The sequence below is a fragment of the Aethalodelphis obliquidens genome, unplaced genomic scaffold (genome assembly GCF_003676395.1).
Source record: "Aethalodelphis obliquidens isolate GAN/ISIS:26980383/991018 unplaced genomic scaffold, ASM367639v1 scaffold52, whole genome shotgun sequence".
In the NCBI taxonomy this organism is placed as follows: Eukaryota; Metazoa; Chordata; class Mammalia; order Artiodactyla; family Delphinidae; genus Aethalodelphis; species Aethalodelphis obliquidens.
The window spans coordinates 7,248,519-7,271,793 of record NW_020837996.1 but is presented as its reverse complement, the minus strand read 5'-3'; the positions used below and the strand labels follow the sequence as shown (position 1 = coordinate 7,271,793).

The window sequence follows — 23,275 nt, the reverse complement described above, 5'->3', positions numbered from 1 at the left end:
ATACAGATGATTCTTCCTTTGTCCCCAAGGGAACCTCTACAAACACATTGGATTTACATGGTGCCAAGCCCAAGCGGCCTGTCAGAAAATAAATAGCATTTTAACACCCTCAAGCATCAGTCCCCGGGATGAAAAGTAGCATGTGGACTCTTCTCTGAGTTTTCTATCCAGGCCATAGGACATAATCAAAACTTCATTTTTAGAGCATTTCTTTTCCTGGTGACATTTCACTCTGAGGCACTGCATTCTGAAGAGGAAAAGGCACATTGTGGTTCAAAAAAAGAAAAAAGAATAGTGTTTCATTTAGGACACTATTTCCAAACACACGTCTGAGTGCCATGTCGGTGTCAATGTGTGTGGTACAAAAACACAAGACATCCTTAAGAGGCACAGAACTGATGCTTTTATTTTAATATTTATTTATTTATTGAAATGCATCTGAGGAGTTGTATGTATATACTCATAAGCACGTATATATATATGTAGACATGTATAGCTAGCCGTTCTACGCTGTGATTTCATGGATATTACTAGCTAGGATGAGGCTGAAGTTAGAAGCCAGTCAATTTAAAGAAAAATATGAAGTAACTGGAAGCAGAGATTGGATGGAATGCAAGGGGCAACTGGGTAGAGCAAAGGTCCAGAAGGTGGTAGGAGTATGACTAACATTTGAGAAATGCTGATCTAGGAAAATTCCCCACCTGTTGAACTAATAGGAGAGTCAGGGCTAGCCCCACCCTCTCCCAGCCAGTGGTGATGAGTGGGAATCCGTGAGCTTACGCCCCCAGGCAGAGACATAGAGCGCACTGATGCCCTGGGGCTCGGTGGGATTTGAATCACAGTTCCCTGTTGTCTGAAGTCTTGTCCTCCTTGTGGATTTAAGCAGAAAAGTACATGTTCATGGTGCCCCAATTCCATGTGTCCTATCAACCCTCTTCCCAGTGGAAGGATATAAGACAAGATGCTGCCAGCCACTCAGGAGACACGCCTTTCAGAGGGAGTCCTCCAAATGCATGGGCTCTGCCCAGGATTCTCAAGTGCTGGAGGAGAATATGTAACTCTCCTAGGATGTATCTAAGTCCATGTTGGAGAGATTACGATGACAGTGCCTAGCTACTCAGTCTTCAATGTGTGCCAGGCATGGCCAATTAAGTCTAAACCTCAGAAGAGCTAGGTGGACCAGGCACCATTATCTTCCTGGTATATTTATACAGAAGCTAAAGTTAGGACATACACCATTCAGAGATTCAAAACCAGTTCTGTCTGAACAAGAGCTTGGACGTGAGAGGCCACGCTCCAGCTGTGAACACTTTGGGGAACAGCTGCTCCTATAACTGTGGTCCCGTCCACAATGGGCATTTGAACATCCTACAAAGGCTTCCTAAGGACAGCGCCCAGATTTAAACTTCCTCCCTGGCAACAGGCAGTCAGTCACAGACTAAGAAAACTTGGACCATGATCTTTTTTCAGGTCTGGCAAAGGGCAGCAAAGTAGGAGGATGGTCGGTGTGGAAGGAAGAGAAGGGAAATAAAATAATAAATTCATATAAATGAGAGGAATTTCCATGCTAGTGTTCTCTTCCCAGCTCCATCATGAGCCCTGACAACATTAGAAAAATCCCTTATCCTCCTTGATCTTCTTTTTCCCCACGTAGACTAATGAGAGATTTGGACTAAATGACCATATAAGTCCCGGGAAAACCCTTTCAATCCATGTTAGGATGAGTAATTTATCTTGATCTTGCCTTTGATGTACAGCGGCTCAGGAGAGAGTTGGGTTGGAGGATGGTTGCTAAAACACTAGGAATACCTTCCCTTCCCTGGTGATTCAGTCTAAAAAGAGCCACATCATAAAATATCCCAGGAAGGGTTACATAGGATATCTTCTTGTGGAGCAGAAAGAGAAGGCATGGCGTACGAGCGACCCCATCCCTGCACTCTCTCTGTGGGCTCTGTACCGGAAGCCCTGCTGCCTTCTAGCCCAACCATAGCCTGGAATGCTGTAGAATCAACCAAGTTTCTGAATCAGCCTCTACCGACGAGAAAAATGCCGTCCTCTTCCTAAAGAGCTTAACTTTAACTTGAGGGGAATCCGATGACTGTTGTCCTTTTGCTTCATGGAAGAAAGTTATTCAGACGAGGATTACACAATTTCTGAATCTTCTCTGCCACTTTCACTTCTTAAGCCCCCAGTTTAAAGGATACCCTCAAGCAACTGTTCTGCCTGATGGAAACAGGATGTAGGTGCCCCAGCCCATCCATTGTATTGCTCTGGGTACAAGGGTAGTTTCTCAACCCTGCTGACAACAAGACACACCCATGCCTCTTAGGTAGTCTCAGGAGTACATATTTAGGGATGTTCATTATTCGGGATGAGATTGGAGCTTCCACATGGGAAACAAAAAAACAACATAGAATTTAAACACCACCCAGAGTTCTTCCACGTTATTACAAAGGAAGCCTGTGTCGTAAGACGAGCATTCGAGCCCCACACATTGTAAAAGCACAAATGGCCCAGCAGAGTCAGTTACCCTCAGATGAAGGAGACCTGGTAAGAGGAGAAATGAGCAACTTCATGCCGCCCGATCTAGTACATACCATGGAGGAAAAAATAAGAGAAATGTTAACTTAATGCAGCAAAATGTTGACTGGTATTAGAAAGCGATTAGCCATGATCTGTGCCGTGACTAAAGCATGTTACAACTTGATTTAGCTGCTGTGTTTCAGAAGAACTCATAATTCATGTTTCAACTGGAGAAATAGCTTCAGTGAATGATGCAACATACCGCATTTTTGTTCAGGTGGTTTGACAAAAAGCAAAAGATGGAGTTGTTTGAAACTGGAATTGAGAAAAGGATCTTAACGATGTCCATGCAATCCAGCTGTTCCTAGAGATGTAGTAGCAGTTTGTGTGGCTGTTTCTTAGTAGTGAAATGTTGTAGAACCTGCTTCTTTTGAAGATTTATAATTTTGATAGTTCTTGTTTATGTAAGCAAGAAGGAGTGTGGTTAATACTTCAAATAACTGCATATTAAGGACCTCCTGTGTTTGTATATACAGAAGAGGATACAACGATCTGTTAACTAGATCATTAGAGAAGAGCTACATGGGTAAATGTCTCTATTTTTCAAAGATATTGATAATAACTTGTGTATGTTATCATCCATTGAAAATGCAGCCTTTATAAAATAGGCAGAGTTTGAAGTATTGCCTTTCTCATTCAAAAGACTTAAAAACCTTGATCAAAACCCTTAGACACTAAAATGGCTTCAGGAAAACTGTGAAACCTCATTTATGGAGAAACTTTAAATTTAAAGTAATCACTTTCTGAAAAAATTTAAGTTCATCATGAAGTTAAGTATGAGTCCTACACACACAGTATTGAAGTAGAAATACTGGATTGAGTCAAAACCAATTTATTGGACAGTGAAATAAAAACCTGAGTTCCACTGGTTTTACCCTCAGCCTTGCAGGGGGATGGAAGGAGCGTTTGAAAGGATGTCAGACCCATGGGTTCCAGCTGAACTATTCTGGGTGACATGAAATTGAGAGTCCCTTAATCTCTCCATTCCTCCTTGTCTTTTTTTTTTTTTTTTAATAAAATGCTAGCTCTGTATTAGATGAGAGGTTCTCAATCTCTGTTCCTTTTGTAGCTTGTGGAAGGGGGGGGTGTGGATAAGTGGATGGAAGGTTCTAGAGGATGTGACTGCAGGCTACTTTTTCTTCCATCTCAAGTGGAGCAGTCCTGCTTTGGCTATCAAAGTTCTGAAGTAGTTTTAGTTTACAGTTTAATCAACAGAAAGGTATTCAGTTGATTTTTAAAGTGCTGGAATTCCCTTTTAAAAAAAATAATGTCTCACAATCCACCTCTTAATACTCTCAGTTTTTATACTCTCTTTAGTTTTTATTGACATCTCTGTCATGGGGCAACTCATCTGAGCAAGTTTATTGAGGGAAACGAGAGCAATAACTACAGCACTTGGCACACAGATTGTCAATAACAATCCAGCTGTTGGGGGAGCACTTAGAGACGGGGCTCGGGCGTCTGTGAACCAGTCACGGTCAGTTTTGTGCCACTGAACCAATAAGCTTTTGAAAATTCATGGACACCAAGGTTAATTGTGAGTTCGCAAGGTGCCGGGCCCTGGGTTAAGCCCTTGACCTTTCTGACTGCATCCTCAAACTCCCAGAAGTGAGTCTCGCTATCCAAAGTTTCCAGATGAGAAAACGGAGGCTCAGGGAGGTTGAACAGCTCGTCTGAGGCCACAGGCTAGCAAAGCACTGGTAGATCCTTGAGTCTCGCCCACACTGCAGCTCTGGTGGGCAGCAAGAGGCTCTCGGGGATCCTTGCCAAGATTTTTAGCCTGAGGTCAGCCTCTAAGTTGATGATTGCTTAGTTACTGGAGGAATAAATGATATTCTTAAATAATCTTCCTTCCAAAGAATCATCTCAGTTCTCATCACTCTTGTTAGTTGCTTCTAAGTCCTTTCCAACAAAAATTACAGTGTGGGTTGGATTCCTTAGTGGAGAAGATGAGAGAATTAACTTCTAGCTGAGAGCACAGTGGTGCCCATGTATGGCCAAGGCCTCCTTAAGGGACAGTGGATTGGATGACCCAGCGTTCTGGATCTAAGCAGCCAATACCCTAATTTGAAATCGTCCCATAAGGCAACGTGTATCTGTTTTCCATTCACCAGATCTTTGGGTGCCTGGGTTGTATCATTTTGTGGTATGTGAATGTGTGCCTGTGTGTGTGTGTGTGTGCTGTCATGCTCCCTTTCATCTGTTTATGGTTGAGGAGAGCTCTGTTCTTTGTGCACTGGAGCAAATTGCTTTGCTACCGTGTGCATCAGAGAGTGGGTTTGCCCGCTCCGGGCTCTGCTCCACTGACCTACACTGCGTTCTCTACCGTTGTTTCCATCTCACACCCCAATTTTCCACCCAAGATATCTGAGTGGGGTTGGGCTAAGTCATTGGAAGTGACAGTCACTTAAAAAAAAAAACTGACTCAACACAGGAATACACGTTCAAAGGAAGCCTTTGGAGAGAAGCAGGTCGCTCTTTTCTCCTTGCGTTCTTGGATGAGACATTGCCTTTCCCCCAGCCGACTCCTTGCCTCCATAAACTGACTTCACTGTGAGGTCCTGCCAAAGGTGGTTTCACTAAGCAGTGCCTGGGGCTTTCACAAAGTGAAGTTACCTCTGCCTGCCAAGCAGGGACTTTTTAGCTGGAGACGGGGGGGAGATTCATAGCCTCGTCACTACTCCTACAGAGGAGGAAGTTGCTGTCATCAGCCTTCCTCTGCTGTACCAGCATGCAGTACGTTCTGCCCGCGAAGAGGCGCGACTCAGAACACTTGGCCGAGCTATTGACCAGAAGGGAAATGGCAGACCACAACTTGGAGAGTTGTTCGTTTTGCTAAAGAGGAGACTTGGGGACAGGATCGTTGCTCAACCTGGTTACATCCGTGATCTTCCCATCTAGAGCTGTGACTTGGATGGGACACCAAGGAGCATTTGCTGGGTGAGCGTGATTGCTCTTCATCCAGCTTGGAAGGTTAGTTGTGTTGCCAAAGGCTCCTTCCTTCCCTTAACAGCCCATTGGAAATCGGTCTTCCATGAATTCATCAGAATGGTTTCTTTGTAGCGCCTCCACTTGGCTGCTTCCATATCAATATCCCCAACCCAGGGAGGCCACTTGCCGGGTGTTCCCCAAACTATTATCTGAACCTTCCTCCCTGGAGCGTCTTCCGCCCACTCCAAGGAAAGTGTCCTTTTCCCTCCGCTCATTTGCCATCGTGACCATATTTCAACGCTGTCTTGGCTCGTAAGGGATGAGCTGGGATACGCCTCAAAGTGCTTTTGTTTCCTCTGAAAGAGGTTGAATCTGGGAAGGGGGGGTGGCTAGTGAAAAAATATATGTGGGAACGGTTTAATTGTATCCATGAGGATTCTTAGTAATCAGGATGCCAGTGTGTGTTTTCCAGAGCCTAGAGCTGACATAAATAATGTAGCATACCTCACTCTGTGCAGGCTTGCTGAGGAATGCTGATGGAGAAGCCAAACTGGGACCTGAAGCTCCCGGCTCCCGGCACAGCCTTTAAAAGCCTTTTATTGAGTCGTAGTTTGGAAACAGCAGTCAGGGCCTTGGCGAGCCTTATATTCCAGGAGAAGCCGAAGGAGGAGGAAGTTTAGAGGAAGCGGCCTCACTTGGTTTTGGGAGAAAGAACCTGGTGCAGCCTGGATGGCTCCAGTGAACGACTGGTTAACTTCTTTCTGTTTTCCTAATCCCCAGAAGGAATAGGACAGCCCCGTCTAGTCCCTGAAAGCCTGGTAAGTGTGCAGCTGTTGCTAACAAGATATGACTGGCCCCTCCAACATAGTTAAAAGCATCTTGCTAGCCCTTTAGAGCCTCTTGCCTTAATGGTAAGAGCCAGATGAGCTTTGCAGGACAGCTAACCCCAACCTAAAGTCCTGCAGCTTAAGCTCACTGACAGGAGAAGTATGCACTAGAGAGAGCCAGAGGGACCACAAACGCCACACTTCATTTGCAGGAAGGAAACAAATGTGTCTTTACGTGGGATTTTTACAGGAGGTCTGCCCAGCCAAATATCCAATTGAAGCATCTTCCAGATTTTGATTTAAAGTGTAACTTAAGCCTTGTCTTGGCCACAAATTATAGAAGTGAGGGAAAAGATGGGGGGGTGGTGAGGAAGATGGAGTAGAGGGATGTTAGAAATAATTCTCTGTTGTCGATATTAAGGGACAAATTCTGGGCATTCAGTAAAAAAAAAGGCAGCTATTCCTTGCTTATACTCTGGTGGTTTAGAGAAGGACCTCAGGGAACATTTGTTTTTCTTTGTTGTTTTCTTCGTTTGCTTGTTTTTTGTCTTTCCTTTTGATTAAGGTATTTGTGGTCTAGAAGAGAAGATTAAAGCAGGATCTGTTTAATTTATTCAGTTTGCCTCACAGACATGAAGTTTCAGAATGGTAGGTGTCAAATATATTCTTACCTGTTGGGGAACTAACTGGGAGCAGGGTTCTCAAACAGGAGATCTGAGCAAAGATGTGTTACCCAGTCGGGGCTGTTTTACGTTTTTGGCCAGTGATAGGAGCTGGTGTGTTGACGAAGAGAAAGTATAGATGTAAAGTTTGCTTGGACTGGAAGGGTCTGTGCACCTTGCCCTTTAAGAGGTGGTTCTTTCTGCCGTTGCTGGTTTGACAATGATGGAACCTTGTTAAAGTGGGTTAAGCTATAACCCACTTAAATTGACAAAAAAAAAATATATAAAAATATTCAGACACTTTCGTCATGGGACATGAGTATTTTTTTCCCTTTTAAGTCGCTACATAGTTGGTAGGGGTTTTTCCCCCATTTAAAAAGTAGTATCCAAATGTGTTTTATAAAATAGCATTTGGAAATTTTGTTTGTGACATGTTCCTATGGACGGATTACTAGGAACTCAAGAAGTTGCTTATAACCATCCCATCAAACTGGTGGAAAAGGAGCAAGGTTTTTTGTCTGAGTTTCATTTCACACAAACCCCCCCCCCCCCCCCCCGCCCCCCGCAGTGCCCATGCTTTGTTGACCTGCTGCTTTAAGACTTCCATGAAAACTTTTATTCCATAATGACAAGAGCTCTGCGGGCTGCCTCTCTGCTTGTGCAAACACATTCCTAAATCTGAACTATTGTTTTGTCTTGTTCCGTTTACCTTGTCAATTTCTGTCATCATAGAAAAGGACACCGGGCAGGGGCAGGTTATTGAGGTTTCTTTAGTTTGAGATTTCTTTAGTCTGAAAGATCGGTTTCAACAGTTTTCTAGCAAGTCTTCCATTCTTTGGACAATCACATGCCCATCTGTGAAATGGGCTTGAGATCTGACGAAAACGTAATACCTCTGCCCTCTGGAAGCCTCTCAGTCATGGTGGTAAATATTTGAAAGGAAAAAAGTTGTAATAGAGAATTAGCTAAGGGTCTCTTAGCAAGCTGTTCTCTTTGGGCCTGAGTTTAGGAACGTTGTAAGCACCTAAAAACTGTGTTGCTTGTTGGTTTTTATTCATAAGCGCATTAGGAGAAAGTACATTTTAACTGCAGAGAGAGATACAATACTTCTAGTAAACAAAACTCGGCTTTTATAACCTAAGGAGTGACCTAGAGGAATGTGAGGGATTGACAGAAGGCCCTGGTTCTCGGGTGCAAAGTCATGGCTTCATGTTTAATTTAACAAAACATTAAACATTTCATGTTTAATTTAATGAAACATTAGAGCACTAGGATTTGTCACCTTCATGACAGAATGTCAGAACTGTGGGATAGTTTCAGAATATATGTTCCTTCTGCAGAATTCACGTGTGACGCTGGAAATGTTTCACATCCAAAGACCTCTACTTTTTTCTAGGGCTCTTTGCTTCCCTCTCACCAAAGAAGGAGAAGCAAAAATGCAAGTAAAACAAGAAAAACACCACCACGTTAGGCAGGCACTGCTAGTCTAGCTAATTTTAGGGGGGCTGTTAGCAGGCATGTAGGCAAATCTGTTAACAATTGACGTCAGCACAAATGCAATCACATTTCTACTTCTTGTGTTTCTGACAAACTAAGCACAAGGATCTTCAGGACAAGAAAAGAATGGATGTTGCCATCATTTGTTACATAGTAAACTTTTTATTTAACCCACTTAGATTTTTTAATGAACTGTTTAAGAAAGTGGGGTGAGTTATTTGGAAAAACTGAAGGAAGTGTATCCATGTGATAAAGATGATTACCAGTGAAAGAGAAGAAACCCTTTGCATGGCATTGCTTGCCAGTACAGTCTTCTTTTCTTGGTGGGAAAAATGTGGTTGCTGGTTGATAATGCTACTTTGCCTTTGGCTTGTGATGGAAAATTTCCGTTTTTGTATTTCAAAGTGCTAAACTATAGATGTGTCCTACCACTCTGTCCATATTTTGCAGATGGGTGGGGCTCTGTCTTCAACTGATGCTTTCAATGTTTAGCTCCTTTGGATAGAAAACAAGAATTTATGTTTGAGCCGTGAAGGTGATTACCAATTCATAAAACGTGTGTATATGTGTACAGATATGTATTTATACAAACACGCAAACATATATACGCACACAACATACGGGCATACAAAAGCCCCCCTACCCCCCCAAATACTGCCTCCATTCATTTGGATTATCTCTTGCCCCATTTCTGGAATGTTTTTGTAAAACACAACCAGCATAGAATTTTGCAAGTACGGTATTTGGTTTTATGATGGCAGGAGTACAAATACGTCTCCACGTTACCATAGACTCAGCCTGAATGTGTGTGCTGCTTCATGCGCCTTGAAGTGGCTGAGACCAGATGCTTCAGCGAGAGATGTCCTATTAATGCAATTCAGAGGAGCATATGGCAAGAGAAGAATCGTTACGATGGTGACTGACCTGAAGAGCAAGTAGCTTTTTCACCTTTAAGAAAATGGTTTTCGGGCTTCCCTGGTGGCGCAGGGGTTGAGAGTCCGCCTGCTGATGCAGGGGACACAGGTTCGTGCCCTGGTCCTGGAAGATCCCACATGCCGTGGAGCAGCTGGGCCCGTGAGCCATGGCCGCTGAGCCTGCGCGTCCGGAGCCTGTGCTCCACAACGGGAGAGGCCACAACAGTGAGAGGCCCGCGTACCGCAAAAAAAAAAAAAAAAAATGGTTTTAACCCTCTCCTAAGTAGCAGTGAATACTTTCTTGAGTTGAATAATATATATTTTTTAACTCTCCTGGAGGTTGCATTCTGGAATAGGGGTGCAAAGGAGTAACCTGGACTGCTGGGGAGCCCTATTTCCTTTGGCGGGGACTGGGGAGTCGGGAAGACCCCTGGGCCATGGCAGGAAGAATGGTCTGTGCTTACTCACCACCTGCTTACCAGGGTGGCCTTTGGGTCCAAGGGCTGCTTTCCAGCAGGGTGGGGTCGGCTTATCTTGGACTGCCTGGATGGCACTCCCTGTCCTCTTCCCCCAGCTAAGGAGGCGTGCTGGGTGTTTTACCCTTCTCTGACCACCCCTACCCCACAGGTGGCTCTCTTCCCTTCCAAAGGCCTCTTTTGAGGCCCGTCTCTATGCTGGCACTCTGACAGGCACTGGGAGGAAAAGCAAATGAGACATGGTCCCCAGCTTGAAAAAGCTCCTGTCTCATGGGGAAGGGCTGCCAACAGAAAGGCAGAAAGCGTAGACTTCGGTGCTGAGGAAGGAAAGCCTTGCGCGGAGGCAGGCACCAGGTGGGTGCAGAAGAGAGGGCAGCCGGTCGTCAGCAAGAAGGTCAGGAAAGGCTTCGTAGAGGCCTTTGATCAAGAGACGTAGCCTGGAAGGTTCCTGTGGAAGATGTGAGGCAGGGCCTTCTGGGTCCTGAAAATGGCCAGCAGTTGGCAGATCAGGGAACTTCAGATACTCAGTCCAGGAAGGCCAGTACACAGAGCACGAGGAAGGCAAAGGATTGGACTAGGAAGATGGGCAGAGCCCTCATGATGAATGCCGTTACATACCATCCAGTCTGGCCCAGCATCTCAGAAGCGTAAAGCAGCCAGGCCATTCATGGCAGTAAGCACAGCAAGGGTCGGACAAGGGGGTTATGGGAGAGTCCCTAAGGTCTGCAATTTCCACATCTAATTCAGCTTAACTTAAAAAAAAAAAAAAAGCGCCGGCTGCCACTGTGTGGACCAAAGAATTAAATGTAAAGGTCCCAGATGGAGCCTGGGAGCTACGAGCTGGAATCCTTTGCACGTGGACCATAGGATGCCTGCAAAGGGATTTCTTCCTCTGGCTAAGATCCAACTTGCTTTTAATCTGGAAAGATTTTATAGAGGAGCTTTACATAAACAGTGTGTTTCGAGACACAGTGTCTCCAAAATTCTGTAATTTCCAAGCGCCCTCACTTGAAAATCTGGTTGGTGGGGGGGGGGGGTGTTTATGTTTACTGGTGGATTTCCATGTATTTATATAATGGTGGGTGTGTTCAGATTCCTTCACAGAGTCAAAGCTTCTGGAGGTGGAATCAGAAATCCAGGTTGAAATGCCGACTCTGTAGATAAAGATACACACAATTAGCCTGTCACAGCTAATGAGGGCTTTTGCGCTTAGCCCACGTTGTAGGAGGTTTGGGGGCTTTTTGCCTTTGTCTTTAACTTTTTAATCTTCTCACTAGCAATTTAACTTTCTACCCTACGGTCATGGCAGAGATGCTCCCACTTCTGTTAGAAAGCCCTAGCAGGTTCCATGCTACCTTTTGAGAATGCAGCCCCCCACTGAGTGGGGTGGTGGAAGGGAGGCTGCAGGTGATCACCTTGACCTTGACTCTCTGCTACCACTCGACCCGCATCTGGCCCCAGGCGGGGAAGGACTGATGCTTCCGCGTGGCAGTCTGTCGGCTGCGTGTCCCAGGGAAGACTGGTCACAGGATCCCATCCATCATCCCACAGGCTCCGCCTCCCAGATTGGCAGGGCTCCCTGTGCATTACGAGCCAGGCTGGTGATGAGGAGCCCGGGTGTGGGCCCTGGCTGCTTTGCTGGTTTTGAGGCAGGGCGCTGGCATTTGCATTTGTTGAAGTGACTGAGCTCTCCGTGTCCTAATTTATCTGTCTGCAGAGTGGATAGTAATACTTCTTGTGGGAATAGCGTTAATAATAATTGTTTAAAAATTTGGCCAAGGGGGCTTCCCTGGTGGCGCAGTGGTTGAGAGTCCACCTGCCGATGCAGGGGACGTGGGTTCGTGCCCCGGTCCGGGAAGATCCCACATGCCGCGGAGCGGCTGGGCCCGTGAGCCACGGCCGCTGAGCCTGCGCCCCCGCAGTGGGAGAGGCCGCAACAGTGAGAGGCCCGCGTACTGCAAAAACAAACAAACAAACAAAAATCTGGCCAAGGTATCGGCTCAAACCCTAGTCCAACAAACCAGACACAACTTCGGTGAGTTCCCCGGTTCCCTGGACTTGTGCTCACGTTTCCTTCCCAACACCTGCCCACCAGCGCCCGGGGTCTCAGAGTTCAATGGCCTATCACACCAGCACCCGTTCCTTTCTCTCTGCTCCATACTGATCCAGTTGTAGAACTCAGCCCCTTTCCCCTGGCGCGTGCAAAAAAGGAATCACCAAGTAGCAAACAAACACATAGGCAAACGCGGTCATCCACCCAAGACCTCTGTGCAGAGCAGACTGTACTGAGTTTGGGGAAGAGGAAGAGTTTCTTTCCCTCTCTCCCTCTCTCTCGACTGGCCATAAATTCAAGTGTCCCTCCCATTGTACTTACACAAAGCAGGTCAACACTCCCCACCTCTGCCCCCAGAGCCAGTGCCCTTGGCAGTACGTTGACAGACAGAAGCCAAGTCTATTCCAGACTTAGCCATTCTCTCTATCCCAACAGGCTTTGCCAGAGGAAGGCAGTAGTGTAGAGATTTAGTTCCCCGCAGATCTGAATAATGCCATTTCCCATCAGCAACCTCCAAGCCACCAAAAAGGGAAAGCTGCTATATTTTTGTTTTAAATAAGAGTTTTTCTGACACATAACAGTGCATTATATATTTCATTATGCTTTTCAGTGCCCTTCCCCCAGGGATGATTGATTGATTGATTGACTGATTGATTGTAGAGGCAGTGTGGCCAAAGGTAAGAGCACAGACTCTGGTGCTCTGTCCCTTACTAGCTGTGTGACCCTGAGTGAGTTAAAGTTCTCTGAGCTCCAGGTAAATGAGGGATAATCGTGGTACCTCTCTGATCCCTCTTATGGGATTCAATGAGATATTATCTCAGAGCCCAGCACATGCAATGGTTGTTTCCTCTGTACTCATTGCCCTCATTTCATTTTGATCTGAATTTTATGATCGGATTGTTCCTTTTATTTCCAAAGAAAGAAGAAGAATTTTCTTGAACCTGGTAGGGTGCTGGGATTCTGGCAGAATACACGTCAGCCCACCACATGGAAGCTGACACAGAGTTACTGGCCTCCCTCTGTTCAAGACGGAAGCAGGCAGTTCTGCTGCTTTCCTGGGAGCAGGCTTTTGGGTTAGTGTCTGTTTCTCTGCAGTAACCATCTCTCCTACCGCTAACAAACCCGAAGTGATTCAGAATAACTGGCCTTAGCAGAACTTTTTTTTCCAAGCAGAGTATTACTAGAAATGCAAACACTCAAAATTATCTCTTTCATCTTAGGTGGCAGAGAATCTGATTGTTCGCACTTGGTTTGCGTCCTCAGAGGGCGGGGCTGGCACGGGGGCAAGGACAATTACGGCAACTAAATTTTAATCAACAGTTTCAGTGACAATATTGAATTAAAAAGTTACTAGTTACTAGTTAGAGCGGGGCTTAGCTCCTACACGCACAGATCAGTCATTCTGTGGTGATTAATATCTATTCAGAACAGAGAATGTATTATGGATACTAAATTATCATAGGAATGAATGCAGTCTTTTTAAAGGGCTTAAAATATGTTAATAAATACAGTATTCCAGCACCTGCAGCTCAAGAAACTAAAGTCATTAAAGATGGATATAATTATATTTATTATTGCAGGGATCTAGGTGGGGGAAAAAACAGTTTAATGAGCATGAATGAAACAGGGGTTCTTTATTTAGAACTTGTAACCTAAAGAAACTGTTCCCTTTGAGGAGGTATTTCATAGAACAGTTGAATTAGAAAACTATACAAAAGGTAAATTAGAGACAATAATATTCTAAGTTTTGGGCAGTGAACTTCAGAGGTCCACTGGGGATATTGCTAAACTCTCCAATCCCTTCTCATTGAACTTGGCATGGGCTTCAACGTCCTCCACCATGCCTGTCACTCCCCCAGCTTCAGTTTCCACCACCTTCCCATTTATGCTCCACCGGAGAGCCCCACCCTCCTTGCAGTTTCTCAAACACACCCAGCTCTTGCCCACCTCAGGGCCTTAGCACATGCTTTTACTTCAGCGTGATGTTTATTTTGCACCACTTCATTAGAACATCGCCAGCCTTGGTCCCAAACAAATTTTCATTACCAGTTCATTGAATCCTCACAACAGTCTCATGGACTAAATCCCATTGTCGTCCCCATTCTACACACAGGGAAATAAGTCAGAGAGAGGCCAAGGGCCTTGCCCTAGGTCCTGCTGAATTGAGGTCTTCTCTTTGCCACAAAGTTTTGCTGCTACTTTGTAGGGTTGGCTACTACCATCCCTCGGCTCTCAGCTCAGATGCTGTCCCTGACAGCTTTATGTCAAGTCACCCTCCCCCATTTAATCTTTCGGGATCCAGTTTATCCTTTGCAGTGCATATTAGCACAATTTAAAACGGTGATATGCACGTGTATTTTCAGTCATTTTCATTCTCTGGCACTACTGTCATGTCCATGAAGGCAGCAACTGTTTGTGTTCGGTGCTGTATCCCCAGCCCTATTCAAGTGACTGACATTTAACAAGTACTAAATAAATATTTGTTTAATGGGTCCTTAAACTCATATGTTCACCATTTGCTGTCTGTAGCTAGAATAAATGATATTTTTCATCTATCTATCCAGATAGATTGACAAATAGGTAAAAATATATTTTTTTTCAAATTTTCAAAAAGAGAAGGTAACTTTCTTTTGTGAAAAATGGCAGCCTAGTATAACCATTTCTGTGTTATATCTGGGTCCTTAGACACAAAAAGTTGGAAATGACGATTGAGAATAACTCCTGTCTGACAGGTAAGGAATCAGAGAAGCTGGGAGGAGAAGCCACTTCCTCAGGGTACGGAGGTGGTTAGGACAGGATTCAAGAGCAGACCCTAGTGCTCTTGGCTCACGGTCCAGTGTTGTTTCCGCCCATCTGCCTTGCTTACACGTTGTGCTTGGCAGGTCAGGAGTGGTAGTTTGAAGCTCTCTTATTTTCTTAAATCTTGAGGGTGTTGGAGGTGAAAATTAACTGTCTGCCTATCTTCATGGTGGAATGCATTTGAAATGCCATTTCCTGTTATGAAGTGGAAGAAGGAAAATAAACAAACACACATTGTGTGGAATTAAAAATGGAGATCCTAACGCTATACATCACGCCCTAGAGGAAGACACCAGCCTTAGAGAAACTGTCTCATTTCTCTGGTTTGCCAGCTTGTTGGGGACATAATCTGGCTCCTAAAATCCCCAACACCGTGATTTTTTACCATTTAGAAGCCGTGGATCACACTGAGAATGTGATTAAACTTTTGAGCCATATGCCCAGAGAAAAGGAATATGCACAAACAGGAAACATTTCGCAGATCATTTCAAGGAGCTCATGGACACATTTTTGTCCATTTCATAGCTCTCTAGAGGCCCATGGATTCTAGTTTAAGAAGCCCTGGTAGCACATAACAGTATTAGTTCATTATAATAGCTAGTATTTATTAAGCTCTTATTATGTGTCAGACACCTGGCTCATTAGATAGATAGATAGATATGCTTTCTAGATAAACTATACATATTATATATGTACATTTTTTTTACTTAGTTCTCAGGTATCACAGTTGTTCCCATTTTACAGATGAGGAAACTGAGGCTCAGAAAAGCTAAAGAAGCCAGAGCATATTGGAGCCTGGATTACAACCCAGGTGATCTGACGCCATAGCCACATAAAGGCAGGCACGGGATGTGTTCATAAAGTAGGCCTTGACCAGCCTGTATGTGATGCCATGGTAAATCCCATGGGAGAAAATAAAGGCTAAATAGACACCTTCAGAGTGTCCACGAAGGCTACAGAGGGCTGAAGACTCCATACGGCAGGTCTTTCATTTCCTCACGGAGAGGCAATCAGAATGGTTTCAGGGTGTATCCTCTATCCAAGAAGTGCCTTCCACCCTCCTACATATTGGGAGGGTGGAAGGGGCTCCCGGGGGCTTGAACTGGCAGTTCTTGTGGTTTTATTGTAGCCCGTATTTAGGTAACTTTCACTTTGAGAATGTCTGCCATCAGATGGGCAGGTGGGTCCTGTCTGAGTGTGAAACCATCTTAGGAATATTCAGAACTAACTGGATTTTGTCAGCACACTTTATAAGAGGCTATTAGTGTGAAGTGTTTTCAATTATTTCTTGCTTTCCTCAAGAGAATAAACAGTGAACCTGTTAGAAGTTGCTTGAGAATATTCCTGTAACCACTTTTAATTCCTTCTTTCTTTTTACTTTCTCTTTTTTTTTTTTTGCGGTACGCGGGCCTCTCACTGTTGCGGCCTCTCCCGTTGCGGAGCACAGGCTCCGGACGCGCAGGCTCAGCGGCCGTGGCTCACGGGCCCAGCCGCTCCACGGCATGTGGGATCTTCCCGGACCGGGGCACGAACCCGTGTCCCCTGCATCGGCAGGCGGACTCTCAAGCACTGCGCCACCAGGGAAGCCCCCTTCTTTCTTTTTTAAAGGAGGCAAAATCATTTTTACTTAGACGTGGATGTCATTTATCAAGTTAGAACTAATAACTTTAATGAATTTGTATACTTCTGTTTCTTTTTCATTCGTTGGGCTTTATCTAGCCATTTTATCTTGTAATTAATGTCCTAGGCACCAGCTTTGATCTAGGCCCCTGGCTGGGCACTGAGCATTAAGAAGTGAATCAGATACAGCGTCTGGCCTCAAGGAGCTTACAGTCTAGTAGGAGAGGAGGCCATGTAAACAAATCTGTGTAATGTGTTGTAGCGCATGGTATAGTGTGGAAGCAGCAGCGGGAATGGTCGGCTCGTGTTCAGAAGTTTATGACTGGCTACAAGCACAGACTTGGAGAAGCAGCTAAGAAAACTGTATTCCCTGGAATAAGGATTCTTAAACTTGAGTAGGCATCAGAATCCCTCAGAGGGCTTATTAGAAACACAGCTTGATGGGCCCCAACCTGAGATTCTAATTCAGTGTGTAGGGGGTGGGTCCCCAAATTTGCATTTCTAACAGGCCCTTAGATGATGATGCTCGTCCAGGGAATGTACTTTGAGAACCCCTGTTCTAGCATTTCCAGAGGACAGATGGTATAGAAAATACTCATTATTGTTTCTAGGGTTTTATCTCCTTAACTTTAAAATAGTTTATGCTCTTGTTACTGAGTCCAAGCTCATACCGCTCACCACACAACAGGCCGATAAATTGAGAGACGAGGTTTTGGGGCAATGAATAGGGACTGTATTCAGAAAGCCAGCAGACTGAGAAAGATAGTGGACTAGGGTCCCAAAGAACCATCTTAGCAGAGTTAGAATTCAGGCTTCTTTCGTATTAGAAGGGGGGAGGGTATCGGCTGTGGCAAACTTCTTGGTGTCAGAATCCTTCGTTCTTACAGCTGTCCACATACGTCAGGTCACGATGTTCCTATAAACGTCCAACGAGACAAATGTTACTCTCTGTTCTGCAACTTTTTATCTCTATAAGAATGGAAAAGTATTATACCTTTAAAGGTCAGAGCCTTGAGAACGGGCTATCCTGTACATTTTAGGCTATAGGCGACATTCTTAACTTGTAGCAAAAGCAATAGAATACAAGGTTAAAGTAAAACACGTCCAACATGGAGTCAAATTTGTGCTTCCCTGTTATACTCTCTCTGTCTTCAGAGTTTCCTTATGAATGTGTGTGCTTCTGTTCTCTCCTTTGAAAGTGTAGCTCTGTAGTGTTCTGAAAGCTCTTTTTTAAGTGCCTGACTTTGACCTCTTATAGGAGGGAAGGGCAAGATACTAAGAAAAATGATAGGCCACTTATACGAATCATGAGCTGTATGAATTCTTATGGATGTGAGAGTGTGAAGATGAGTTTCTTCTGAAACAACGGTCAGCACTGATTCTCACAAAATACTGTGGATGGACAATTAAATGAATAAGGTGGTCAAATTTCAGATCCAGAGGAATGAGAGAGAGACAGGAGACCAGCAGACACCAAGAAAGCCTAACACAGTGGCAGTACTGCAGCCTTTTCATAAACAGAGTCACGTTCTTGGCCAAATGTGATGGAAAATACAAACTCATGTCAGAAAACAATACCCAGTTCCTAGATTGATGATTCTTGCTCTTTTCCTTTATTCTTTTTGTCTATTTTGCACAGGAAATAAGAACCTTGTGGACAGAAAGATCATCATTTGTCAATCCTTTGCAGCAATTTTCCTAACAGTTCTTTCAGCTCTAAATGCTTTTAAGCATCTGTCAGTATCATATAATAACCTTAATGGGAGGGAAAGACAACAACCATAACAGTAACAACTATTTGCTGCATAAGAATGAATTGAGTGGCTCTCTCCTTCCTGGACCGCAGTGAAAATGATGGTCCGTCCACATGTGGGTTTCCACATGCAGCTGTGCTGTTATTGTTTGTACATAGACCTTAAGTTGTCTAATTTTTATGTGTGGAGGCATGATGTCAATTGAGAGAGAGAATGGACCAAAAAATATATATTTAGCATCTCAGAGATGAGACAAGTCAATAAACAGCTTGATTACTATTTCATTCAGGAACCAAAAAAGATGGCTTTCTAAACTGAAAGGACCAAATCCAATAACTAACTGTTTGTCAGGGCACTAATAATGGTATTTGTATCTCTTTTAATTGGCTTTAACCTTTCCCTTCATGTGTGCAGTATTAAAAAATTAAAGAGGAAAGTATTTAGAGGCATAGATTTACGGCGCTGCGTAGATTACATGCTTTTAATGAGGTCAGGACAATAAACCATCTGAGCAGAACCTGCTGCCCAATGATGAATTACTCCCTTTTACAATAGACAGACAACAGCGAGCGTGTGGGTGCACATGCACGCTCACGGGCGCATCTGTAGACCAAGTGATGCTCAGCTTCGCTGTTGAGCTAGCACAGTGTTTCCAGTTACAGGGAGGGTCAGGAAATTTTCAAAATACAGAGCTGCAATATACCAGGCGAAAAAGTGAAACTTGCAGAATAAAATGCACAATGCTTATGGTAGATACTGACTCATGTATGTCTGTTTATGTACCAGTATAGATGGATGGATGGATGCAAGGAAGGATGGAGAGGAGAAAAAGGAGGAGAGAGGATGGGACGGAGGGAGAGAGGGAGGAAGGGAAAGAAATACACATGATACACAGATAATCTGGAAGGAGCACATAGTGGTGTGCCTGAGCTGGCTTGCACTGTCTTGTAAGAGCTGATTGTGTAACACCCTTTCCCAATTCCATCATATTCTTAGTTTAAAATTGCACATGGTGAAAGTATTTATTCCACAGAAAAGGTAAATGCTTTTATAAGCCAGAGCTTTTTTTCTGGAGAGCCAATTGTTAAGCCTTTAGCAGCACACTGCTGGACATACAACAAAGCATTCAGAGTGGTTATATCTAGAAAGTGGGTTTCCTAGGAGAAGGAGGGGGAAATGAAGCAAGAGTGTTGGGAATGAGAAACAGGCACCCTTCCTCTTTATTTTATACATTTCTTTATTCCTTCCATTTTCATTAAGCATTTGTTACTTTTATAATATTAATAATTCCTTTTAAACATTTAATTTTAAAATTGGTTTACAAATATCATTGAAACTTTAAAAAAAATACAGAAATAGAATTAGTCACCTTTACTTTGTAAGTCAGGTACACAGCATTTGTACAAGGAAAAACAGTTCAGACAAGTGATAGAATCAAATAGTCAGAGGACTTAAGACTCAGCCCCTTTGGTGGTGAAAACTTCCTCTGTCTTGCAAATCAGAAGGAAAACAGAAACACAAAGTGTGAATGTAGATTGGTCCAGGAGCGTGGAGTGTTCGCTGTCAGATCCCATCCCACAACAAATCCTAGTGATGAAAGTCACATGGTGTATGTCCAAAGCTCATCCCCTCACGGTGACCAATTGAGCCAAATCATATGGTCTTTACCTAATCGGCGACCTTGAGTTGGCAGTGTGAAACATTGCTAATGAGGAGAAAAGCACTCCACTCCAGAAACGGAGGTGAAACCCCACTGGAAATGGACCATCCATGGGGACCAGTCAGTTTGTCACCAACCAAAGTGATGGTGACACTTCCTTTTGCCACTTTGAGACGCTGAGATCTCTAGTCAACCTCAGTAAGGTGCAGAGCAAAGAAGGCTCACCGTTGCCCCCTCCTCTCCAAAGCCCTGTCGTTCGTCTCAGTTCTGTCTCCATGACAGCAACCAACTCCAGCATGAAAGTCCCGCATCTAAAAGCCAACACTTGAACCATTCATGAAGACAGATGCTTGATTTTATAAACATGTATTCATTCATTCAACACATAATTCTTTTACTGACCAGGGTTCTTGGCCTCCTTAATCAGTAGAAATTGATAGGAGGCCAGATAAGAAATATAGGCAAGGCTTTATTGGGGGCCCTGCTGCAGTGGGGTGGGGGGATGGAAAACAAGTAACAGGTTCCCTTGCTGGCTCGCTCGCTGAGGGGGTGCGAGCTGTTCCTTATATGAGGTGGGGATAGGGGTGTGTCCAGGGCTCGGGCCGGAGGGGTGAATTAGGTGGTTTGCCCACTGCTTTGGTGGTGTTTCTGCAGGGGGAATGTGCGGTACCCTGCTTTTGCTCCCAACACCCTGTTTTTGCTCCTGGCTCTTCAGGAATGTCAGCTGGGCCTTTTGGTCTCTTGGTATCTCGTTGCGCATAACTTGCCCCATCTGCGCAGGCACGCAGTTGTTTTTAGCCCCTTACGGTTTCTTTGTGTTCTGTTGCTCTAGGAGACGTTTGTGCAGGTGCAAGCACTGCAGCAAAGGGTCCCAGGTCCCAGCCTGTCTCAGTTCCATGTGCCTGGCTCTGGGTTAGGTGTGGGGATACAATCGTAAACACATCAGACAAAGACCTCACTTACCTGAAGCTGACATCCCAGTAAATGGAGACAGACATAAATAGGTAAACCAATAAAAAATACCGTCGCGTGAGTAACCTTTGAAAAACAATGAAATAAGGGGGTGTGATAGAGTAACAGGTACTTTATATCTTCGCTTTAGAGGGGAGAAAGGCAAAACATTTCTGGGAAGGTAAACTTTGAACTGAAATGGAAATGACGAGCAGCCAGCCATGTGTAGATCGTGGTATGAGATGTATGTCCTAAAGGCTCTTTTTTTAAAAAAAATATGTATTTATTTATTTATTTTTGGCTGTGTTGGGTCTTCGTTGCCGTGAGAGGGCTTTCTCTAGTTGCGGCAAGCAGGGGCCACTTTTCATCGCGGTGCGCAGGCCTCTCACTGTCGCAGCCTCTCGTTGCGGAGCACAGGCTCAGTAGTTGTGGCTCGCGGGCCCAGTTGCTCCGCGGCATGTGGAATTCTACCAGACCAGGGCTCGAACCCGTGTCCCCTGCACTGGCAGGCAGATTCTCAACCACTGCGCCACCAGGGAAGCCCCTAAAGGCTCTTTATGGAGGTTTCTCTGCTCCCGCTATGGGAGCACCCACTTTTAAGACTGGTTGCAATGAAGGGCACTGTAGGTACTTGCTTGCTTTCCTGGTAACTATCTCAAAGCAAGTTCACTGCTCCAAGTACTTCTGAGAAATATTCAAAATGGGATCATTTGTGTATGTGTAGCTGAGGTCACGTCCTTAACTAACCCTGAGGTGGTTTACCTTTCAGTGTAGTGGAGAGCATGAAAGAAAGAAAGACAGGGCAGTCATAAGTTGAGATGTCATCAACAGTTGTAAATTGCGTCTGTACAGCATGAACAAAGAGACGGTGTGCTGGAGGGGAATGTATGCAGACTTTGGATCAAGAAATATCTGGGTTCAAATGCCAGCACTGCCAATTAGCGTCACTCGCGTGGTATGGACCCTCTCTGAGTACTCAGGGCCCTTGCCTGTAACATGGGGATATAAAAATGCACTAAGATCCTGTCTATAAAGCACCTGGCTCAGAGCATCCTCCTGAAGCTTCCTTTTAGAGAAATTTCTGGAAATATTGCTGAACTGTGACTCACTAGAGTGAGGCTTCCGTTGCACGGGGACAGGGAGGGCCCATTCTTGCCTTTGCTTCAGTCTTTATGTTGGGTGCAGCGCTGCAATTTGGGACTTGAAGTTGTAGCGAAGTGTCCCAGATTGGGCAAGAAAATTGGGAATGCAGATGTCATTTTTTTGGCAGGAGCCATCACAGAAGACAAAAGAGACACGATACGGGTACTCAGCAAGAGAAAAACCCATTCCCTTAATATTTTATTTAAGAGTTACCCTCTGCCCTTCCCCCTACCTGCTTCTCCTTCTCTCTTGCTTCTTTTAGTCCTTTTTGGTTCTCCCTGAAGCCCCAGAAATAAAGCTCAGCTCGGAACCAACTGGTCAGAGTCCTTGAATCACATCCCATGTGCAGCGTGGTTTACACAGCAAATGGCATTGCCTGAGAATAGAATTGTAAGGACATGCATGAATGCTGACTCTAGTCCTAGGGGTAATGGAAACTGCATGTGAATATAAAAATAAAAACCTTGGGAGAAAAATGAACACGACAGAAGCAGCAAGATGATGTTTTTACGTTTTCACCTTTAATTGACTAAAAATATCAGTACAACATATTCCTTGGACAATCTCCCCAACCTCCCTCCCCTCTTTTTTAATGGGAGTGGGAAAGTGATTTGGAGAAAGAACACTCACTGAATTGATAAAACAGTGGTTACCCCTGGGAAGTACAAGTGGAGGCCTAGAAAGGGCGTTATTTTTTACTTTAAACACATTCATCACTGCTTGATTGTGTTTTGAACCAGCCTGTACTACATTTTTTAATTAAGAACTGTACCTTTTTAAAAACCAAGGAGGAAGAGAGAAGAGTTGCTTTCTACACAAGACCAGCTACGTTGTTTTTAAGTAAGTTTTATTAACAAGTGACAATTACTTTTTTATGATACATTTAAGATAGTGAATTATGAATGACTGAAAATCCCCTCCAGCCTAATTGGGAACCATTATGTCTGGTAATTGCCACTGATTTCTGCAAACAGTCATTTTTCTCTGGCCTGTTAACGTAATTTGAATTTTTAATTGTCTGTTGGAGCTAACAGACAGTCCCATTCACCAAAGGGTTTGAGACCAGGCATCACCCCCAGAGAGCTCACGCTGGAAACTCGAAGACCACTGGAGGACACTATTAGGACTTGGTGGATTGGCGAGTTGAGGTGGCAGCCGTGGTGACAAATGTGACACATCCTTTTAAAGACCCACCGGGTTGATACATTTTCAGACTTCTGCATCGTTGAGTTTGTCTGCTTTGTTTTGAAGCTACCTCACCAAAAAAAATTTTAAAAAGGAAGAATGTCACACTTTTAACAATTTTAACGAGGATTTTCATACCAACACTTTATCTATTGCACTATGATTAAGTGTGAACATTCTGGAAGAAGGGAAGAAAGTGTCATGCCCCGTTGCCTATAGG

At 44.4% G+C, this 23,275-nt stretch overlaps 1 protein-coding gene across 5 annotated transcripts in view; it reads left to right on the top strand.

The window, feature by feature from the left end:
* The window catches only part of LOC113608250 (teneurin-2), a 531,856-nt gene that overhangs the window by 58,151 nt on the left and 450,430 nt on the right, over positions 1-23,275 (top strand). Inside the window, exons 1-3 of one of the 5 annotated variants that reach the window (XM_027084353.1) lie at positions 5,305-5,556; positions 6,295-6,332; positions 6,907-6,989. The exons of 1 other annotated variant lie outside the window; for it this stretch is intronic. In XM_027084353.1, coding sequence (XP_026940154.1) covers positions 6,974-6,989 — 16 coding nt within the window. In that variant the 5' untranslated portion in view covers positions 5,305-5,556; positions 6,295-6,332; positions 6,907-6,973. Of the gene's footprint in view, positions 1-5,304; positions 5,557-6,032; positions 6,333-6,906; positions 6,990-23,275 lie in introns of those variants that run through there. 3 more of the 5 variants (XM_027084357.1, XM_027084356.1, XM_027084355.1) reach the window with 3 other exon arrangements.